This window comes from Arvicola amphibius, chromosome 1, assembly GCF_903992535.2.
Source record: "Arvicola amphibius chromosome 1, mArvAmp1.2, whole genome shotgun sequence".
Taxonomy (NCBI): Eukaryota; Metazoa; Chordata; class Mammalia; order Rodentia; family Cricetidae; genus Arvicola; species Arvicola amphibius.
The window spans coordinates 106,869,007-106,893,228 of NC_052047.1; the positions used below are offsets into that span (position 1 = coordinate 106,869,007).

General features: G+C 37.0%; 3 protein-coding genes across 3 annotated transcripts; 1 reads left to right on the forward strand and 2 right to left on the reverse strand.

The window, feature by feature from the left end:
- Nucleotides 1–798: 798 nt before the first annotated feature.
- Nucleotides 799–1,736, reverse strand: LOC119823318 (olfactory receptor 52E8-like). The gene is given in 2 exon segments (XM_038343262.1): nucleotides 799–947; nucleotides 950–1,736. Coding segments are annotated over 2 exon segments (936 nt in total).
- A 9,107-nt stretch (nucleotides 1,737–10,843) lies between these two features.
- LOC119822572 (olfactory receptor 52E8-like) lies at nucleotides 10,844–11,798 on the reverse strand. The gene is given in 2 exon segments (XM_038342007.2): nucleotides 10,844–11,368; nucleotides 11,370–11,798. Coding segments are annotated over 2 exon segments (954 nt in total).
- Nucleotides 11,799–14,378: 2,580 nt separating this feature from the next.
- LOC119823073 (olfactory receptor 52E8-like) lies at nucleotides 14,379–21,357 on the forward strand. Its single transcript, XM_038342851.1, is given in 3 exon segments — nucleotides 14,379–14,388; nucleotides 20,416–20,726; nucleotides 20,728–21,357. Coding segments are annotated over 3 exon segments (951 nt in total).
- Nucleotides 21,358–24,222: the final 2,865 nt, after the last annotated feature.

Below are 24,222 nucleotides of genomic sequence, written 5' to 3' on the forward strand. Positions count from 1 at the left end.
GAAGGGGTTTTAAACTCTTTTTCTATCTAAAGGGTCTTCAAAAGATGCAGTGTTTGTCTTGTAGCAATTGAAAATAAAGGATTTTGGCAAGCATTTGACCTGGCTTAGCTGAGGCGAAGGTTCACTCTGTGCCTGGCAGGTTTTCTGAGGGTTAAACCTAGAGGGTTTTCCTTTCTTATTTTTTTTTTTATTTCTCCAGACTTTAATGCTGTATCCTTACTTCTCCATTGTATTCTTTTTTGTCATCTGGGATAATTCCTCTCTGCTTGTTCTGCATGTATGACCCTGCAATTGTGTTTTCCCCCAAAAGTTGTGAGAATAGATTACAAAGATCTTATTTTGTTCAATATTTTTTACCATTGTTACACAATGATAGATTACAATATTACTATGAAGATAATTGGAATTGTGATTGATTTCTTTGATCAGGACTCCTGAAACTCACTTCTTGAACAGTGTGTTGTCAACCCTAGTGCACCCATGATAAACGATGGCATCATCAAACCCCTGGAATCAACAGATTCTGAATAAAAGTATTGTGAGCTGCCTTATCCTTGATACATGGCTCTAATGTCCATTGTAGAAATAAAGTCCATTTGTGAAACAATTATCTTATTCAGACTTGGAAAAAAATATTTACTATAAAATATCTTGTTTGCTGCCCATGAGTATAAAAACATTGTGCATTTACCAAAATATTCTGTAAAGCAGTTGTTCTGTCTAATCTCACATATAAATTACCCTCTTTTAAGAATATGAAGGACAAAGATCTGAAGACCACAAATCATTAGCTCACAGTCAAATTTCCTTACGAAAAAATATCACCACACGATCTCGAATCTGCTTGGTTCTTACCCCATAAATGAGAGGGTTAAGAGCAGGGGGGAGGATGACATATAAATTAGCAAGGAGGATGTGGATATACCGTGGAATATTGTGTCCAAACGGTGAGTCAAAAATGAGAAAAAGGCTGGAGTGAAGAAGGCCAAGATCACACACACATGGGAACCACAGGTATTAAGAGCTTTGAGCCTGGCTTCCCAGGATGGGAGTTTGAATACAGTATGAAGAATTTTCACATAGGAAATAGCAATCAAAATAACACCCATAAGTATCATAGAGATGAGTATTAGCCCAAATAATATATTGACTTTTATGTTAACACATGCCAGCCGAGCAATGCCCATGTGCTCACAGTATGTGTGGGGAATGATATTGTGTCCACAGAATGAGAGCCTTAGAAGGAGAAATACAAGTGGAAAAACCAAAATGAAATTTTTGAATAGCCCAACTCCAGCAATAATACAGATTGTTCTGTTGGTGAGGATTGTGTTATATCTGAGAGGGTTACAAATGGCAACGTAGCGGTCAAAAGCCATGACTACAAGCATGAACGTTTCTATACCTGTAAACAGGTGTATGAAGAACATTTGAGCTAAACAATCCCTAAAGGCAATCTTATGGAAACCAAACCAGAATATGCTGAGTGCTTTGGGGATGGTTGCTGTAGACAGGCCCAAGTCAGTCAGAGCTAGCATGGCCAATAGGTAGAACATAGGTTGGTGAAGGCTGTGTTCAAACTGGATCACAAAGAGAATGATGACATTCCCTAGGACAGCAAGAAGATAGACTGTACCAAATGGGAAACCTAGCCAGAAATTCAACTGTTCCAATCCTGGGATTCCCAAGAGCAAGAAGAATGAAGGGTGAATCTCTGAGCTGTTGCCTAGTGACATGCTCTCAGGAGCCTCTGATGGACAGACTCATTTGAAGGACTCTAGATAGAACTTGACAGGACTTCATCAGGATTACTAATAGTAAATAAAAACAAAGAGTATGTAATTAGTGTAACTTCTCATGTAATGCATAAATGTCTTCCTTCATATTTCCTCTCTTTTTCTTTTCATTGATACAACTGGCAAGTGAAGGTGAATATTTCTTAATAAATGAATGAATATTTAGACTCTGCTGTAGATAACTTACATTAAGTTTTGTCTTTATAGAAACTAAGTTTCTATATGGGAAGATGAACCTAGCCAGCTCACATGTAGCCAGATCAAAAGCTACAGCATTTTGAAATATATTAATTGTAGATAAGTGTCTCTGACTGATAAATTACTATGAGTTCAGAACACAGATAATATGAAGCTTTAAAAATATCCTTCATAGGTCATTTATTTAACTAGAAACATGAGCAAAATTATGGCATGGCCTCTTCCACTTGCAATCAATGGAATCAATCCTACTCCTCAACTTGCCTGTAAATAACTGAGAGTCTTACATAGATCTAATCTACATGGGAAGTAGAAAAAGACAAGATTTCCTCAGTAAATTGGGAGCATGGGGACCTTGAGGGAGGGCTGAAGGGAAAAAGGAGAGCAGGGAGGGGAGCAGAGAAAAATGTAGAGCTCAATAAAAATCAGTAAAAAAAATTAACTATAGTCTGTGGACAATGTTAACCCAAACAACATAGGCTATGAAATAAAAAGTTAAGTGCCATGTATGGGTTACCTCTGTTTGAGTTGCTATTTACTGGTTATTGCCATTGATTTTGTTTATCCTCTGGAACATGATGATAAGATCCTTGTGCTGAAGACATTGCACATTTAAGTCATATAATGTGAAGAATTAATCTGGCACTGACCTGGAAACTTCATTCCCTCCTGTGTAGTTTTTATAATAGTGGGAGGTGCTATGCACAAGAGAAATAATAAAAAATCCTTGAGCTACAATAACAATTGTTCTGAAAAGAAATGCCCACTGGTGCAAATGCAGCATGGATGTTATAGAAGTAACCAACCATTCTTTCTTTGGATAAAAAGCCTGTTCCAGAACCTGAAGAGATGGTTCAGTGATAAAGCGTGCATATTTGTCTTCCAGAAGACCAAAGTCAGTTTCCCACCATCCACATAAGGCAGTTCATAACCATCTATAACTTCAGATTCAGGGGGTTCCAAAACCCCTGGCCTCCATAGGCATCTCCATTCACATGCATACATACATAAACACAAACACATAAATTATATATCACCATTATCATCATCATAATATCCACTTCAAAATATGGAACCTATGCCTGGTGCTACTAAATGGTCCAAGACACATGGCTTGCTAAGTGATAAGCCCCAGAGAAGAACCTATTACTAAATGGATATAGAAATAATACACTCAGCCTGGAAGTGGTGGTGCATGCCTTTAATCCCAGCACTTGGGAGGCTGTGGAAGGCAGATCTCTGTGAGTTCGAGGCCAGCCTGGTCTACAAGAGCTAGTACCAGGACAGACTCCAAAGCTACAGAGAAATCCTGTCTCGAAAAACCAAAAAAAAAAAAAAAGAAAAGAAAAGAAAAGAAAAAATCAATAATATACCCCCTAAGTTCTTAGCTGTTTTTTTTTTAACAGTAGAAAATGGTTAGTTCATAAACCCACAAATAGTTAATGTTCAGAGAAGAAGAGATTATGAAGTACCCAAGTCTAAATAGGACATTCATATTATACCCTTCCCCCTCCTAAGGCTCAGGGATCATTACAGAGAAAGAGATGGAGAGATTACAAAAGTCATAGGAGGTAGACATATGCAGAAAACTGTATTTGCCAGGCATGACAACATTATTATATACATGAAGTCCCAGAGACTGGGACTACTTATACAAGACCTGCATAATATCAAGCCAATCAAAATCATATTGTAGACAGATAGGCACATGAAGTCCCACCACTAGATGAGGAGCTATTGTCAACTGATGACTGCTATGGAGGGGAGAGTTTTCCTCAGAGATGTGGCCCCTGAAAAGCTACCCACTTTTCAGTAGATTCTCCTGCACCCATGCATATATAGCCTGCACCAGGGGAGCTTAAAAACACAACACATGAAATTGGCATGGAAAAGTTGTAGGGAGTATAGAGGAGGAATCAGAGGGAAGGGAAAGGGGGCTGGACACATTTCTGTGAGCCAAGGAAATAAGGATGCTGCATCATGTACACAAACTTGAGAGCATAGGAAATCAAAGTCAAAATTGATAAGAATGAGAGAGGCATGCCCTTGTTAGAGGAAAGGGAAAATGAAATTTCTAAACATGGAAATGTGACTGTTGGAGGACTCCAGCATAGGTATGAGAAGCAGAATGAGGAATCAGCATGACCCTCCTGTAAGTCCTTCAGGCTGCATTCATTCTCAGACAGCCTTTACTGATTCTCCCAGAACATTTTCTGTAACTATATAATGTAGAACATATTCCGTAATTATGTAATCAGTCCATAATCCCCAATTGATTATGACATGCAGAAAAATGCATGAAAAAAATGGTTCTATTCATTGCTATCTCCTTTGTTACACCTGAACCATAGCTGCTACATGAAATATATTTGTTAATAAGAGATGAATATATAGTAAATTTTTAATTTTAATTCTTGGTTAAAAGTCCTATATGTTAAAGAATAATAACAGAATCACACAATATATCTGGTATCTGTGGATGGAGAAACCAGAAAGTAAATGAATTCTTCTAAGAGGATTCTGTGTGTATATGAAGAGATGCATCTCATCAGAAGCCTTCATGACAATGGGGCTCTCAGTAAGCCTGATTAACAGAGAGATTATTGAAAGTGTACTTGGTAGAGTATAGGAAGAAGCTGACCATGGCAATGAACCTGAAATAGAACATCAACTATAATTTATGGACTAATTTATGTATAGCATATCTTCATAAAAGGCCATGTATCTTTTGCAAGCTGTATCTATTTGACATCCATGAAAAGCTTTCTTAGTGGTGTATTTTCTGAAATCTGAGACAGTTCATTCTTTACAATGTTGACTTTCTTTTAGCATACATGACTTTTTGCTTCTCATTACGGTGTCAAAACAAGTAGCATTATAAAAAGAAAAAAGAGATAATGAAAGAGACTTGCAAAATACACCACCAGAAAAAACATACTTGCTAGAAAATATAGGCGACATCTGGATAGGAGAGAAATAGATCCAGAAAAGAAGTAGGATAGAATTGCTGCAAACAACTTCATTCTGTATGTCACCTGTTGAGAATTTTTCCTAGGAGATCTTCATTCAGACTTGGAATTAATGGCAAAACTTGGGAACTGTGTAGAAATATGTGCATAAAGGCAACACGAAATGGACTCAAAAACTTGTATTTATATATTTATATGTGTATGTAATATATTTAATATATATAACAATAATAATTAAAGAAAAGTGTTGTTGATTGAGTGGGAACAAGAGGGTTTCTGAGCAGTTAGAGGGAGGAGCAAAATCATATAACTATATTACTCATATATAAAATTCTAGAAGTCATATAAAAATAGATTTCAACAATATGAGTAATGAAAGAACAAAGACAAAAACAAAAATCTTGGAGATGTGTTTAATCAAACATTCTCTGATGTTGGGGGGGGGGAGTTTTCTGTGAAACCAAAGCTGTTCCTCACCCAACAATGAGTAAACCTAACCTGGAGCAGACACTGAGTTCTTAGACTACCAGTATTAGAAACAGAGATTGTGGCTCAGTTGTATAGTTCTTACCCATGTTCAAGGACCTGGCTTCAGTCTCCAACACTGCAACAACAGCAATAACAAAAGGGCATTTTTCATTATCCAGGAAAGGAAGAGTAGACTCTAGACCAGGAAAGGAGTTAACAACATGTTAGTTGCTATATTTATGGGAAGAAGAGGAGCTATGATTTTTTAAAAAACAAACTCATATTTCTAATTGCTGTGTTTTTTGTCTACTTATTATAATTAAATGCTGAAATAGCAGCATTTAATTTGGAAGAATGTAATAGAAGAGCCAACACAAAGAGAGAGATGAAGCCACACAGATACACATCAGAGTGGCAAATTCAGGGTATGTTTTTCAGACATTACCTATAAACAGTTGAGGTTGGGCAGGACTGACTCATTTCTGTTCTTCAACATGACTTACAAAGAGTTAAAGAGAAATAAAACTTATGATTTGGAAAGAATAAGAATTCCACTTCAACATTAAACAAAAATATTTTCAAATCATCAGTAACATAGTAAATTCCAGTAGAACTTGTCTAAAAGCAAGAGCCAGGAAGCAGAAGCAGTGACAAAGGGAGAAGGAGAGTGAAAAGAAAAGAACACAGGAGAGAGAGGGAGAAAGAGAAATTGAACAACACTGCAGCAAAGTCAACAGTACACTTAGCTGGAATTTTAAAAGACTCCCATTATTCAAAGTAGCTATGTTTATTGTAAAAAGAAATGCAAGCAAGCAAAGCACCTAACAGCTTCATCTACTGAAATTCTACCAGGTAGACACCAGCATATGAAATATTATATCTCCTCAAAGTTAATATTTGAGTTATATACAATTAATGAAGAGATTACATCAACAGATCTTACTTCAATCCTTATCAATTTTGTGATCAAAATCACATCGTACCAACTTCAGACAGAAGTGCTATAGACACCTTTTCAGTCATAATAACTACTCCAAGACTGTCAAACTAAGATCCAAGTTTATATTGGAATTAAAATCTTCCTCCTTGAACAAGAACAGTTGTTCCCCTGGGGCTTGTTGGGATCAGACGACAAAGACAATATGTAACTTTCAGTATGGGCTTAGGGGCATAAAAAGCACACCTTCAGGAGAACCCTTGGGACTTCAAAATTTTTCCCTTCAGCTCCTAAACGTGCACACTTCTATTATTTTTAACTTCTTAATTCCTAGTTACTCTGCTGCTATTCATCCCACAAGAACATCTGAGCCAATGTGAATTCCCTATCTTATTATCTAGGGCTGTTATATATTCTCTCATGACTGGGCCATTTTTCAAGAAAACATTATTTTCTTACTTCATGATGGATTCAACCATTGGAGACTTTGGATTACCTGGGATCTAGAATGTCATCCCTTTTTATCCAGATTTTGTACTCAGATGCATTTCATATTTTATTTCATCCCCGCAAGAAACTCTTATTTATACAGATTATACTAGTCACTTATAAATATGCAAATAATTAGCTTCCAAGCATACTATTCAGATAATTATTTCTGCATAAATTCAGAAAGCCAGTAAATTTTCTTTTTAAAATTTCTTTTGGTTTTTCAAGACAGGGTTTCTCTATGGCTTTGGAGCCTGTCCTGGAACTAGCTCTTATAGACCAGGCTGGCCTCGAACTCACAGAGATCTGCCTGCCTCTGCCTCCCGAGTGCTGGGATTAAAGGCGTGCGCCACCACCACCCGGTTTAAAACCATTTTTAATTGAAATAGAATTACATCACTCCCCCTTCTTTTCCATCCCCCAGCCACTCCCAGTTACCCTCCCTCAAACTCCCTCATGCCCCATCCACTCTCAAGTTGATACCCTTTGGTTAAAACCAGTAAATTTCAAAAGAATCCTATATCAATTGCCTTTAGAAGGGAATTAGAAGATTCATGATAAAAATTAAAAATTGAGATGAAAATTCACTATTTGAGCCATCACTGGAACAATTATACTGTTCTTAACTGGAAATGTATGGAGTCATGAAGTCTGGCTTTCTTCTCTAGGGTATATTTATACATGTGTGAAAGTGTGTGCAAACATTTTTTTTAAATAGTTTCTCACTGGGATAGCACTCACCAAGTATGCTAGGATTTCTAGGGACCTGCCTGTTGATGCCTCCACAGCACTAGGATTACAAGCATTTATCACCATTCCTACGGTTTGCCCATGTGGGTTCTGGTATTCTAACTCAAGTCTTGAAGCTTTCAAGGCAAGTACTCCACAAACTGCCCGTGGGCTTGATTTACTTACAAGCAAAAAAAAAAAAAAAAAAGCAACTTTAATGGCTGTTGACTGTAAAACCTACACTGACATCTTAACAGTGATGAAGTAAAATAAAAACAGTAGGTTGTTGGAGGAAGGGTCACTTGTTCGCCCTGGATGCCTAGCCATGAAATAACCATTCAGAAAACCATATTATTTGCAATATTATTTGGCCAATAGCTTAAGCGTATTTTTGGCTAAACTCATAACCTAAACTAAGCCATCTCTATTATTCTGTATATTGCCACATGACTATGGCTTACCAGCTAAAGTTCCCAGCATCTGTCTCAGGTGGCAGATCCATGGCTTCTCCTAACTCTGCCTCCTGCCTCCCATGCAATAGGCCAAACCAATTTTCTTTATTCATTAACCAATAAAATCAACACATAGACAGAAGAACCTCCCACACCAGTAGATGCCTCTATATCACTTCTGAGCAGAGGCAAAACCAATAATGCTGCCCCAAAATGGTGTCTTCTTTACTGATGATACTGAATATGTATAACACGCATATACATACATGCATACACATACACGGATACAAATACACATACAGTGAGAGAGAGAGAACAAAAGGAAAGAATTCAGGCAGCTATGAGTCTATGGATATCATATCAGTTGATACATATAGCATCAGTCATAACTGGCTAGATTATGCTGAATGATAAACTTTAGTGCAGAAAATCGTACTAAACAAACAATTTCATTTGCCTATGTACTCTAAGACCATTGATCCTGTTAAGCAAAAGCTGAACAGTGTTTATCCACAACCAAGTAGAGAGCCAATATGAATACACTGATCAGAAGATAAAACCTTCATTTATGAGATAAACATATTTTAGAAATCAGTGAACAAACAGTATAAATTTTGCAAGATACAAACATCAACTCAATAATATATACATATGCCAGATGATCGTTCTGTATACCTTTACTGTATGTAATCCTTATTTAATCACTAAACATTTTAAAATAAAAATAATAAAGAAATTAAATAGGATGAGAACAACTAAGTTTAATGTGGTATTCATTAGTAGTGTATTCTTCCCTTGACATGCCACTGTGGACTCTGCGGCACCATTTTGGGCCTTTTTCAGTTATCTTCTTTTATCAACATATATTAATTATAAATAATAATAGATTTCATCATGATACTTTCATTTATGTATATAATGAATTCGTGTCATATTCCCCTCCTATTGCCCTGTTTTATCCCTTCCACTCTCACTGATTCTCTTCTCAGCTTTTTCTCTTTGTATTTTTACATTTTTCTTCCTTTCCTTTTGATTTTCTTTTGTAACCCACAACATTTTATTAACATTTGTTACAGGCTCCAGGGTGAGTCACTAGAGCCTGGATTCCTTACCATTGGTTACATGACCCATCCCCTAGTGACCATAGCTGACTCAGGGAGGAGTCAGGTCTCATGAGTCCTAGAAACCCAATTGCTACTGGCTACCATTATCAGAGTTCTCAGAGAAAGAGGGGATCTCTTGCTTCTTCCCCAGGCAGGATGCCGATAGGCCCAGTCTTGTGTGGAGCTTGGGCACACAAACCCAGCTGCTCTGAGAACAGGAGTGCATCTGCTGAGTAATTCTGCCTTGGGTATAGCAGTGCAGGATTTTCGAGGCCTTTGTCCTAAAACCATCTTTATCCAAAATAATTTTAGATCCTTAATTTTATCTCTAAATTGTACTTTCTAAAACATTAGCATATGTGTGAAGTATATAAATACAGAAGTAGCTTTAAAAATATTTCCTTTGTAGTGTTTTCATGCAACTTTATTTTTATTGTTTGAGAATTTCATACATCATATAATATGTTTTGTTCAAATCCACGGTGCATTGCATCCCATCCAATTCCTCCTATATCCCCCACCACTTTCTCTCTCAGCACACAGAGTCCATTTACATATGCATGGGTATAGGACCATCTGCAGGTAATGGGTAGTATTTCGGGGCCCACATTCCTGAAGAGAAGTTCCTCTCCCTCTTTTAGAAGCCATCATTCTCCAGTAGTTCTAGCTTCTGCTGAGACATCATGTGCCCTTGTCCTATCCATTCTGAGACCTTCTAAATTTACAGAAATAAACCTTTATATACACTTCTTTTAAACTAACCATTTATTTTCCTATAAAAGTGATTTTTACAATCACTTTCAATCATTCTATTGCTCAAGAAGAAAACACATATGGTACTTGAAAACTATATGTGTGTGTGTGTGCATGTGTGCGTGTGTGTACATATAGTATATTTTTCATGTAAATATTGTACACAATATATTTGTATTGTCATATATTATATAATTTGTATCAATGCACTGTAAATACTACTCATTCAACAAATAAAACTAAACTAGTTATTTATGGGTCTATATTTCATGCTATATCAAAGCTACATTGTCACTGTTTTCCATTACACTAACTTCTTTTCTCTGCTTGCTTCTCTATGTGCATGAGAATATTACATTAATAGTTATGAATGAATGAATGAATGAGTATTCTTATCAATATCTTTGTGTGTATGGTATATTTGTAGTAAGCTGATGTCATGCTATATTTGGGTAAATTGTTATCATTATTATTACCATTATACCATCATTCTGGAAGTGTGTTAATTTATCCATAATGGCTCTGAAGCAAACAAAAATATTCTGCATTGTATTAAATTCTGCAAAATCCTAGAAAAGGGAAATGGTCATAATTGGAGGAATCTTATTTGGCCTAAATTAGTCCTTCCTGCTAAGGATAAAATTCAAATATATCACTTAGCTTTACTAAACATTAATAATTTCACTGCAAAAGAGGGAACTGTCCTAAATACAGAACCATGTGCAAGATCTAACAATATTAATGAAATGTTTGCAAAAAGAGATTTTTCATGACGATTCCAATATTTTCAGTACTATCATGAAATATAAGATGTTTGATTCACACTCAAATAAAAGTTTTGGTCACAATGTTTCTATCCCTTTTCCTATTTTCTATGGTCTAGAAACAAAATAACTATTTTTAACAACATGTGACAAATTCTGGAACAAATTCTTCAAACTACAATTGGTTAGTGATCTTTCTGGAAGAAAATCCTCAGCACTCGCTCCCTAATCTGCTTGGTTCTTACCCCATAGATCACAGGATTAAGGGCTGGTGGGACAACCACATAACGATTGGCCAAGAAAATGTGGATATACTGGGGCACATTATGGCCAAAATGATGTGTCAAAAAAGAGAAAAATGCTGGAGTAAAAAAGGTTAAGATAACACCTATGTGAGAGCCACAGGTATTGAGAGCCTTGAGTCTGGCCTCTCGGAAGGGCAGGCAGAACACTGCATAAAGGATCCTGACATAGGAGAGAAAAATAAGACCCACATCCAGTAACAAGAGAACAATGTTGCTAAGACCAAACATGATATTGACTTTGATACTGGCACAAGCTAGACGGGCAATGCCCATGTGCTCACAGTAGGTATGAGGGATTATGTGGTGCCCACAATAGGGTAGCCTCAAAAGGAGAAACACCAAGGGAACAACCATGTATAAGCTTCGCAGGACAGCAATACCTGCAATGACACCAATGATTTTTGTTGGTGAGGATGACAGTGTATTGAAGGGGCTTGCAAATGGCAATGTAGCGGTCAAAGCCCATGGCCAATAACATAATGCTTTTCATGACGGTGAAGAAGTGGATGAAGAACATCTGAGAAAGGCAACCCCCAAAAGATATTTCTCTGAGACCAAACCAGAAGATGCCCAGAATTTTGGGGATGGTGGCTGTGGTCAGACTCAGGTCAATAGAATCCAACATGGCTAGGAAGTAGTACATGGGCTCATGAAGACTATGTTCAGTTTGGATCACAAATAAAACAGTAGTGTTCCCCAGAATTGCAATGAGATAGAAAAAACAAAAAGGTAATCCAATCCAGATGTGTGCATCTTCTAGCCCTGGGATGCCTAGCAGGAGAAATGAGGAAGGATTGACTTGTGAGTCATTAGACAGGGACATCCTCTCAGTCATGGACAGATGCTGTGCTGAAGGCAGATAAGTTTTGATGTATGATTAGTATGATTCTTTGTCTACTTAGTCCTTTATTTTCATTCCTGGTCAAATATAAAAACAACCTTTTAATCCTCTATTCATATTTGTAGAAAGAGGTAAAAATACTCTCTTTGTTTTATGCATAAGCCTCCTGGATTTCACAAAGCATCAGTTATAGACCCACCATTACTGCACTGAACTCATGTAATAGCAAAGACTAATACAAAGAAGAGGGAAAATAAGAAATAAAAATTGCAGTATGGTCAGGAATATGTGGGGAGGATGAAGTTCCAAAGTTGGTGTTCAAGGTAGTGTTAAATATTCTTTTGCTTAATAATCATAAGAGTAACTCAGGCGTTGGTTATCGTGATCTTTCCTTATCTTAGAAGCTAAAACTCTCAAATGCGGTGTGTACAATATTGTCTGTGTGTGATGGTCCGGTTCTGAAAGCAGGATAAACAACTTACCTTCTTTTGTTTGGTTGCATGAAGCTTCATGTAGAAGTTTTCAGTATTTTCTTTCATAGGTAGATGAAGAGATGAAACTGTAGGTATTTTGATTTATATTATGGAAAGAAATCATTCATGTCCATTACAACTCTATCACTAAATCTCACCAGGTTTGGAAAGTAGACAAAGACAAAGGGAAAATATTATTTGACAAAGATCATTTTGTTCTGTAACTATGATAAAAAATGATTAAAAGATTGTCTTAATATAGACAAAGTTTTCATTTGATCAGTAGTTAAATAAATACATCCAGTAAAGAAACTGCCTGAGACATGGACAACTTTTAGAAGAGAGAGCTACATAACTTCTCAATATGCATCTACATTGTATACATCAGAACAGACTAAAATATTCAAGATATTCCATTCAGTTCCTTCTCTGATTCTATCCCACCGCCATGATTAGTGAATACTGCTATAATAGTAAATTCTGAACGAGTAGTAAATTAAACATCTGAAGAAAACATGAAGCACATTGCTGCACACATTTACAAAAGCTATTGCTCTAACAATGTGAAAGTGGCTGTTTTATGTGTTATACACAAAGAATATATTCAAATTTAACAACACTTGACTGCTGAAATAATTTAAGGTGTCTATTGACACCTTAAAAGGAAAGATACGCACATGAACTTTCCTTTCTGTAACTATTTCTGAAACCCCATGGCCAACAGTCTATCATAGAATCTGTGTCCTCTCTCAGAGTTTCCCTCCATTTTCTGGGTCCTGTTTCATAAATGTGTATTCTAATGACCCATTCATCGTGATTCACTTATACATTAATTCACTAATTAAAAAGCGTGGTTTAGAACTCTCTGGGCAGAGGTGAAGACCATGATGGGGCACCACTGCAACAGTTTCCCGAGCTAACGGGAGCTCACCAACCCCAGCCAGACAAGGAAGGAAAGAGCGTAGGTTCAAACTAGTCCTCTAAATGTGGGTGACAGTTGCATGGCTGGGGCAGACTGTGCGACCACTGGCAGTGGCATCAGGACTTATCCCTACTGCTTGTATTGACTTTTAAGGAACCTATTCTCTTTGGATAGATACCTTGCTCAGCCTAGATATTCTAAGGAGGGCCTTGAATGTTCCTCAAAGCAATTGAACTTACCCTCTCTGACGTGTAGATGGGGGGGATGGGAGATAGGGAAGGGGGTGGGAGGAGGGGAAGGAGAGGAAACTGGGATTGGTATGTAAAATGAAAAATGTTGGTAAATTAAATTTCAAAAAAAACATGGCTTAGATACCCTTGATGTATCTCGAAAACAGGTAAGTACAATCTATCTCTTCTTGAAGTTCAGACATGCATAAACTTACACAAGACCAGAAACAGCAGATAACTAAATAAAAAAGACATATTGGAGCAAAACCATCTTCAGATTTTTCATTAGTTTTACATGTAAGAATCTGTGTGCTCGTACAGCCTGGGAGGTCACATGTGTGTAATTTTTCTGTATCTAGGGCTTACACAATCGTCTTTCCTCCATCACTTCACTCTAGCTGGACAGAAGCTCATTATTCATCTCTCTTGATATTTTTTCAAAGTCTTAACACAATATGACTTACCTTGGTTTCTAAATCTCTCTGAAACATCAGTTTGGATAACCCTGGAGCACGTTGTTTCTTTGCTGAGCATGATGAATTTTTATTTCTTTCCATAGGCCCGATTCCTCTAAGAATGCAACCACACTATCATGGGAACCGTTGATAGAGTGTAGTGTGCAGACTCTGGAGAATTCTTCCTCTCAGTCACTTTTTGTATACACGAGATGCAAGATCAAGGGCCTATTGCTGCTCTTTTGCTTCTTTCTAATTACTTTTCTTTTATTTGCACTGATTGAAAGTGTCTAACTTGTGATTTCAAATTAAACGTTTAACTTGTAGTCCATTTCTGGGATACTTGCTGTTGTCTGCTATTCATTCTTAGTGATTTCCCCTTTCACAGAACTTTTCTTATTCCTTCTGTGTTTTATTGTGCTATGGGCAGACTAATCGATTTACCAATATTGTGTTTCTGTGATAGAGTCTGGTTGATCTAATGCATCTCACTGATGACTGACAGTCACACAGTAGGAACGGAAGAAGTGTTTGTCCTGCAAACAGTGATGTGCTGCACCAGCAGCTGTGTCAAGAGACTGCTTTACATCAACACAGGTGTTGGAAGAAACACGAAGAGTGGGATAAATGGCCATTTAAAGCAATCAGAAACAAAGCAAAAATAAACACAACAAAAATAAAAGGAAAGTCATAGCAAAGAAAAGCATAACTTAGTATAACACAAACATATGATCCTCAACATAGCAAATTAAGATGAGACTCCGAAAGGTACTAACACTGAACTCTGTTTTTATTTATTAGATTTTTTAAAAAAAAATACCAATCCAAATTCCCACTCCTTCCACCCCTTCCATTCCTTCTACACACCTTCTCACCCCACCCCACTCTAATCCTAAGAGAGGGTAAAAGGCACTTTCCTTTTCGGAAGCTCCACAGCCCCCTTACAATATCCAGGCTGAGCAAGGTATGCATCCAACGAGAATAAGATCCCAAAAAGCCAGTACATGCAGCAGAGATAAATCCCAGTGACATTGCCAGTGGCCCCTCAGTCTGCCCCAGCCATACAACTGTCAACCACATTCAGAGGGACTAGTTTGGTCCTATGCTTGTTCCTTCCCAGTCCAGCTGGAGTTGATGAGCTCCCATTAGCTCAGGTAAACTGTTTCAATGGATGAACCCTTCATGGTCCTGACTTCTTTGCTCATATTCTCATTATTTCCATTCTTCAAATGAACCTAGGGAGCTCTGTCCAGTGCTCCAATGTGGGTCTCTGCCTCTGTTGGAAGAAGATTCTATGGTGATATTTAAGATAATCATCAGTCTGACTACAGGACAAGACCAGTTTGGGAACCCTCTCCTCCATTGCTTAGGATCTTAGCTGGGGTCTTCCTTGTGGATTCCTGGGAATTATTTTAGAGACAGGTTTCTTGCTAACACCATAATGGCTCCCTCAAACAAGGAATCTCTTTCCTTGCTCTCATGTCTATCCTTCCTCCATCTCAACTATCCCATTCCCTCAAGTTCTCCTCAACCCTCTCCTTTTCCCCTCTGCTTAACACTGAACTCTTTATCAAGAGAACTCACTGAAAATGACAGAAGAAGCTAGCAATGTCAAATATTATAAATGAAAACAAAGATTGGTGACTCTGACTTTTTAAGGGATAATATTTTGTTTTAATTTTTCCAGGCTCAATAGGGAATAATGACAATTAAGGATTCTACATATTTACGGTATATAAACAATGTTTTGATGTCTATGTATATTATAATTGATCAAAGTGAAGTAATTATCAAGTCAATTAACTTAGATTTGTCAAGAGAGTAGTAAGATGTGCTCTCTGTAAGTAAACTACATCATTGTTGATGACAGTCACAGCTCTATTGAAATGATCTCCAGAACTTATCCATCCTCTATAACCAACGCTTTATGTCTTTTTATCTGCATTCCCAGCCTCACTTACATCCTGGTCTCTTGTAACCAGCATTATAATATCTCCTTATGGGAAATACATAACAGAGACCTAACAGTGGTGCTCTGTGTTTGCTCATTGGACTAAAGATAGTTTCTTTCACATGACAGAATATACTCCTGGTGGTTGGCAATGCTCCCGTGGAGGGCCACAGATCCATTATACTCTGGGCATCACTAGCTGTTGTCTTGGTGCATTTTGTGTAGGGAAGGGGGTGGATTTGGAGAAGTGGGGAGAGGGTGAGTGTGATTAAATGCATTTTTAGACTCTCAAAGAACTAATGGAAAATGAGAAATGGGAACTTTATCTAATGTTGGCATGATGTCTTCCTTTGAGCAATGTCCCAATGCCCTTTGCAGAGTTTTTCAGCCAGTTCTCTGCTATCTTAGCATTGTCTCATCTCTTTCATGTATTAACCTTTATTTTCTATAAAAGCACCCTCTGTTATTACTTTCACAAAGCCCTTTTCTGTTTTTGCTGTCACCTATGCTTCTGGGAACAAATTTAAAAATTCTCATTGCCAAAACCAGTGCCAACGATCTTCATACAGGGTAGGAAAGACTGCCACATAGTTATAACTCTTACAGACTACCTGAGTTCATTTCCCACAAGGCAGCTCACAGCCACCTGAACCCCATCTCTGAGTATACATCAAGATTCAGTTTCTATTTCTCAACATGCAACCTGTAGCTGTACAGTCTCCAGCAAGTTCTTAAACGCAAAGAATAGGGACTATTAAAAATCCCAAGCTAGGTACAAGAATCCAAGTAGGCACAACTAAGAGAGGGTCTGAAAGCTGCTCCCATGCAGTCTCCCTAATGCAACAACAAAAACAAAATAAACATGGGCAGCTCAGCTATGAGGGACCACAGCCTAGCCCACTTCCATGCCCTGTTGGAGTGTTTGTTGTTTATAAAAAACTGTTGTAAAGGAATATACCAACCTTGTGTCTATGGCACATCTTCCTGGCCTGGTACCCTAACACAAGTGTACACTGGAGAAAGGACTACTACTCACAATACTAAATTTATGGTGACCAGGAGCCTATCACCTACTAAATAGATAAAGAAAGGGTGGTATGGTATACATTACAGCGCTATTCAGTAATAACAAAAAAACATAGTGACATCATTTGCTAGACATGGGTGCGACTTGAGATCATCATATTATGTGAAATAACCAGACACAGAAAGACCAAAATAGCCTTTTCCTCTCAGTTGTAGATTCAAGATTGTGTGTGTGTGTGTGTGTGTGTGTGTGTGTGTGTGTGTGTGTCTGTGTGTGTGTCTGTGTGGAAAGCATGCGTGAGACTGTAGGAAGTAGACTAGCAGGAATGGGCAAGAACGGGGAAAGAATTAAGAATTAAGAAGCTATGAAGGATTAATTTTGGTCAAATGCATGATATACTTAAAAGAAATATTTATGAAAATCAATAAATATTGAGAACAAAGATATACCAAGAAAGAATAAATCAAAACAAAAAATCTATAGGGTATAGAGTGTAATGCTGATATAAAGAAAGACATACAAATACAAGAAATAGAGTTTATAGTTGAGCAAGCTACATAGCATGGTTCCATTATATGAACTTTTAAGAATTTCTTAAAGACAGACAGCCAAGTAATGTTTCGTGTTTAATGACTTCAATGTTCACTTTTGGAAAGATAAGAAATTTTGGACCAGAAAGAAATCATAATAGCATGCTCCATGGAACTGCAAGCCTTAAAATTGTAAGTTTTATGATGTACATATTTTCTAAGAATAAAAATGCTGCTGCTTGTATAAATTCCCAATAGAGTCCAAAGTGGGCAGAACAATCAACACATGAGTAGGAGGAGAGGGGCAGGGAAAGAAGAAGGGAAAAGACAAATGGGTCTTGCCAATAGTAATATATGAAACCAAAAAAGTCAATTAATCGAATAGAGGGAAATTGTTCACTGAGATTGGACAAAAGTAGCTCTTCACCTGGTGCAGTGACTGAAGGGAATAACTGTTCAATAATTAGAAGGATGCGGGTGTCTGGAGACAGTTACCAACCGTACACTCTAGCATTTGAGCACACACACACACACACACACACACACACACACACACTTCATTAATATCACCTAAGGTATATTAAAGGCTTCTTTTAAGCTGTGTATCTGCATTTTAAAACTGAAAACACAATTGTTACATGAATCTCAGAAAAAGAAAGAAATATCAGTAAGTTTTTTTAGTATATGCTTAGATTTTAGATTTTCAGAAATTGAACTAAAATTTAGAATATTCATGAAATGTTTGACAAGTAACAGTGTAATTAGAATAGAGTACAATACAAGCAAAGAAACATCTATTCATACTGAAATTACATAAGATTCATAATACCACAGCAGTGACTACAATGTCACATAAAAATCCTGTAGGGTTTAAGTGGAAATACATCGGAAGACATTGGAAAGAAAATTATTTGGCATCTACAAAATGTCAAACATATACAGTTTCATTTATTCAACTCAATAATACACACTACTGTGCATTTATCTAAATGAGCACAAACCTAGTGTGTAGAATGACATGCTTATTTTCAGTAGACTGAGAGTAGAATCAGGATTTAACCCTGTGACATAGTCTAATATCACTAAATTTTGTGTATTTTTACTTAGTTTTTCTATATTTGGTGTCTTTTTAGTGACATAATAAATGATATACAAATTATAGACCATAATAGTGAAAGAACAGAGCAATACATTATAACTCTTTATGTTGACATCACATACTTTGACATAGGACAGGACACAATATTAGTTCTCATATTTCAGAAGCATTAAGTTAAATTCAAAGTTGGTTATTAGAATTTACACTTAAGTACAAGATAAAAAGATGAAGCATGAGATCAAAAAGCTCAGACACATCAACAACAACAAGTACTTTAGGAACTAAGTTTGCAAACATATAATTAAAAACTTCTACTTTCACAAAGAGAATGCAGTTCTTTATTATTCTGAGCTTCCAGGAGGTAGTTTCCATGTTCAAAGTGAGGAGTGGATATTACATGTCTAACTGAGGGTGCAGTCAGATCACAGAATCAAAATACTTTGTATGAACTTCTCAAAGAATTCATGAAAAAAAATGAATACTTAGAGAAAACTGACCTAGAGCATGAACTTCTTTGGAGATGGAGATTATTCTGACCAAGTGGCATCAGTCAACATGGAAAAGAACAAGTACAATGCTGTGTCAGCTATGAACTAAGCAGGCAGTCATCCTTATGTAATGAGGTCCCAAAAAATACCCAGGTGACCTTCCCTAGATGGGAATATCTTTAATGTATGTTGTCAATGTCGGGAGGATGGCACATTGCAACTCTATGAGAGGAAAGCGCGTACCTCACATTTGTAACCCTTACAGGCTTTCCCAGGAATGGGTCTAACTGTAATCAGCATCCTTTTCCAGTGAGAAACTACGCATGAGCATAAGAGCTCTGAGTGATTTTCCTGAGTCCCTCTAGTAAGTTCTTGAGATGACAATAGTTTTGGAGACCTGAGACTGAAGATGTCAGAGGTGAGGGTAGACATGAGATTTGTTCCCTAAAACTCTACACTTTAGCTTTGGGCTGATGATCAAGTTTGATGCTACATGTTTTCAACTATTAGCATGCTATCATAAGGCAACTTCACACGGAAGATGCCTCATAGCTCACCGTTTTCCCTTGCTAACCCATCTTCAATTCTTACCTGAGGCTCTTTCTTTTAAACACCCAGATCCTATGATATATGTGTGCCTGATTTTAGACTCTCAATTCATTCCACTGTCTTTTTCTCCTTTTTAATTTATTCATTGTTGGGTCACTAACAGTTATAATTATCATGGTTTTCTAAGAGCTTCAACATATAGTATCCTAAATCATGTGTATTTTTCCACTGAGGAAATATTGTATAAACTATTCTTTTTACGGCCCATTTCTTCCCCTCTCTCTACGTACTGCACCTGCTAACAAATACAGAAAGACAGATCTAGACCATGCCACAAGATTAATTTCAACTTGTCATGAAATAGTGCCCCTTCTGTTTATTAGCATGGAAATACTAAGAAGTAGTTTACCTTACTAAAACATCTCTTATGCATAAACCAGATGCAATCAAATTTATGTCAGCAAATTATAACTGCCTTAAACAGCACATGTAATAACAACAGATGCAAAGCTTTTCAATAGTCATTATTGAACTAATGATAGCTGTTTTAGTACCAATCAGTTTTAGTATCTCCACCTAATATCTAGCTCTTGAGATGATGGGAGTTCACATCTTTCCTTACTCTAAACACTAATTTTAAGAAGTTTATAGTTCACATCTTGCATATCAGCTTTTCACACTTTTTCTGTTAAGTGAGTGTTAGGATTATTTATACAGAGCTGAAGAATGGGGGAAATCTCAAAGATCTTTGGAGAAATGTATATTTAATATCAGCACATTGTTTGAAGACTCTTTAAATTTTTTGTAGCTCTCTATTAAGTCTGGATGAACTGTCCCATGGAAACTGGCAACAGTCTTTAAACCATGCCCAGCATCAGCTTACAGAGGAATGTCATTGCCCAATGTCACTGAGGCCCACCCTCTTTCCTTCCTGCTGCTAGGGATTCCAGGCCTGGAAGCTGTACAGTTCTGGCTGGGATTTCCCTTCTGTGTTGTGTATTTGATTGCTCTTGTTGGAAACCTTCTCATTCTGTTCGTCATATGGACTGACAAGAGCCTTCACCAACCCATGTTCTACTTTCTGGCTATGCTGTCTATGATTGACCTAAGTCTTTCTACTGCTACCATCCCTAAGATGTTGGGCATCTTCTGGTTCAGCCTCCAGGAGCTGTGCTTTGGATGCTGTGTTGCTCAAGTCTTTTTTTATTCATTTCTTCACAGTCATGGAGAGCATAGTACTCCTTGCCATGGGCTTTGATCATTATGTGGCTATTTGCAACCCTCTCAGGTACACCATGATCCTTACCAACAGAATCATTGGTGTGATTGCTGTGGTCGTGGTTGGAAGAAGCCTATGCATGATCATTCCCATCATTTTTCTCCTCCTGAGGCTGCCTTACTACAGACATAAAATCATCCCACATTCCTACGGTGAGCACGTGGGTGTGGCACGACTTGCCTGTGCGAGCATCAGACCCAATGTCTACTATGGTCTTGGGAATATTTCCATCTTGTTTCTGGATTTGTTTCTTATTATAGTTTCCTATTCTAGGATCTTGTATGCTGTTTTCCACCTCCCTTCTCAAGATGCTCGCCTGAAGGCTCTCAACACATGTAGCTCCCATATCTGTGTTATATTGGCCTTCTTTGGCCCAGCTCTCTTCTCCTTCCTCACTCATCGCTTTGGTCATAACATCCCTCAGTTTATCCATATCCTACTGGCTAATCTCTATGTAGTTATCCCGCCTGCCCTCAACCCAGTCATTTATGGAATCAGGACCAAGCAGATCCAGCAGCGAGTGAAGAGTCTTTTGGCTAAAACAAATTGAGTGGGAAGTGAATTGTTCACATAATGGGAGGATAAGGTCTAAAAGAAATTGAATTAATAATAAAAAGCAATAATAATTTTACTTAAATTGAACATCAGGGTCTCATTGTGTAGCTCAGGCTGATTGCTATTCTGAAGTCTTTATGCCTCAGCCTTCCTAGTGACTGGTATACTACAGAAATATATTTATAACACATATAATATATATATTATAATATTTATAAAGATCTAAATATGATACATATATAAATATGTGTGTGGTAGCTGTTGAAGGCATGTTGCATGTTCTATGGAAACCTGGCAGAATATGTATGTATAATATATTTAGTACTTATATGCTTACTATACATATATAAAAATGTTGGTGGTACTTGCTGAAGACATGTTATATCCTTTATTAAAACCGGAAGAATATGTCTTTCAATGGCAAGTTTCAAGGAAGAGTGCTTTAATTTGCTGAAGGAAGAACTTGCTGTTAGCACTGTCTAGTTCTAGATCTCTTACATCTATTAAGATTTCTTTCAGAGATATGTTTAAATACAGGTCATCTGGTCATGATAGAAGTAGATTTAGGTAATGGTCTTGTAAATAAAGAGGTAGCACTAATTGTGAACTAAGAAGTCAGGGCCAATTGAGCGATTTGACAGAGAGAATGAAATGGAGGATAAGTTAGAAATGAAGTATTAAGTCTGTATTATCACAAGAACACTCACAATACAAAATGAGTTACAGGTTTGTGTGTCATAAGTTTTATGCATGTTCCTTTCCATTTTTCTTTCTCATGCCTCTGCCTACTCTACCAAAACCTTTATTCATCACAAGAAGTTCCTCTCCAATTTTCAAGTGTCTGTTGGAGAAAGACTTGTGTGTGTGTATTTATGTACATGTGGGGGAGTGCACATATGCACATATGTATGGCTCATTAAACTTAATTAAGATGCCCACATGAACATGTATAAGAAATAGCTTCCTAAGATTTTGCATTTCCCAGTAACCTATTTCCCTATGACTGTGCATATTCCTTTGTCATCATTTGTCCACTTGTTCTTTTCAAATTGGAATATATAAGTTTAAAGGGTAATTGTATTAGTTACTTTATACATTGCTGCAACAAAATATATGACTAACCAGCTTAAAAAAATGAAGAGTTTATTTGGATTTATATATTCATTAAGGTAGGTCCACCATAGAGGAGAAGGAAAGTGGACAAGAGCTAGAAGCTGGCTGGTCACATTGTCTCCATAGTAAGAAACCAGTGAGCAAACAGTAGGCTTTGAATATAAAACACAAGGTCTGCACCCTATAACATTCTTTCTCCAGCAAGTCTCTACCTTCTGATGGTTCTACAACCTTTCTGAACAGTGTCAACAATTAAGGGTTAAGAGGTCAGATACATATCATATCCAAACGACAGCAGTAATAGACCAGATAATATTGAAGAACAATACTTTAGAATTTATTTCCTAAATTTATAATATATAATTGTTATACTTAAATAAATACATACATGTACAGAGAGTCTCATTAATTAAAATGAAGGAAACTTGTACACAGGCAGGCAGCTTGATAAAAAAAACAGAAAGAATATTTACAAAAAAATGTATAGTTAATGACATAGAATTGCAAACAATTGGATCACGTGTAGAGTTGCTGGTAAGTGATGCAAAATGAAATGAATAACAATTTAAGTCACTTATGTGCAGTAAACCAAATGAGGTTTTCCCTTGAAACCTTGCTTTTCAGTGTGACATTTAAGAATAGTGTTTTTAAGACACAGGGAGGAAGTTGTCTAAACTCAGAGTGATTATAATAGCATTCACAAGACCTGAATAAGAACAAGTCAGACAATACCACAGCATGGAGAAGCAATGTGAGTATGAAGTCCTATATTTAACTAAGGAATGTCTGGCAATTGTTAGCTTCTGAGACGGTTTTATTTAAGGGAATGACTCCTAACAGGTCGACCACATTCCTTTAGACTCCCACTCACCTTAGAGTAATTAGACACAAATTGGACTTGAGTTTAAGATAATGAAGTCACAAAATTGAAATAGTAAAGGAGGGGGAAGATCTAAGAGTAGTTCTGGTAGGACAGGAGAACCTAATAAAAATTTATTGTATGAAGTTCTCAAAGAAGTAATAAAAAAGGAATTGTTATTTTATAACTTCTGAGTTTGAGTAAAGGTGTCACTTCTTATGAAATTAGTAAACAGGATACAAGCAGAGGCTTAAAGAGACATTGCAAATGAATATTGATTACTGTAGCATTTGAAAACCTGGGACCATGATGAGCATGTCAAGCTGAATGAAGGATAAGAGGCTATAAAGAAGAGAATGGGTGTGAGCTCTCAGTTTTCAATCATAAAGCACTATGAGTGAGACTGTCTTTAACTGTACAGCTACACTGTGATTTACCTTTTTTAAAAAGGCTCATGAAATTAAATCAAGGTAATCTAGACTGAATTAATTATTTATTCAATAAAAGAATTTCAACTGAGAAAAATCAATATTTTAAGCCACAAACTGCACAAAATTTGGTTATGTCACAAAAACTAAATAATGCAGCACAACGCATGAGTCATTTATAAGGTGATTCTAGGAACATATTATACACGTTACTCATGCATATAAGAAGTTATAATATGCATTTTAGTGGCGAATTATTGCATGCTGCTTTCATTCAATAAGAAGCTGGTTCTAGGCTTGTGGCCCCAATTCAGACCCAGGCATGTTTATCTTATAGTGTCAGTGATGGGAACATGTAATTGGAAGCATCACCCAGAAGACCTTTTGCCCAGGACTTGGTCAGAAGCATGACTTTTGGGTTTAACACAGCTTCCCAAGGCGTTTTCTACTGGATGATACA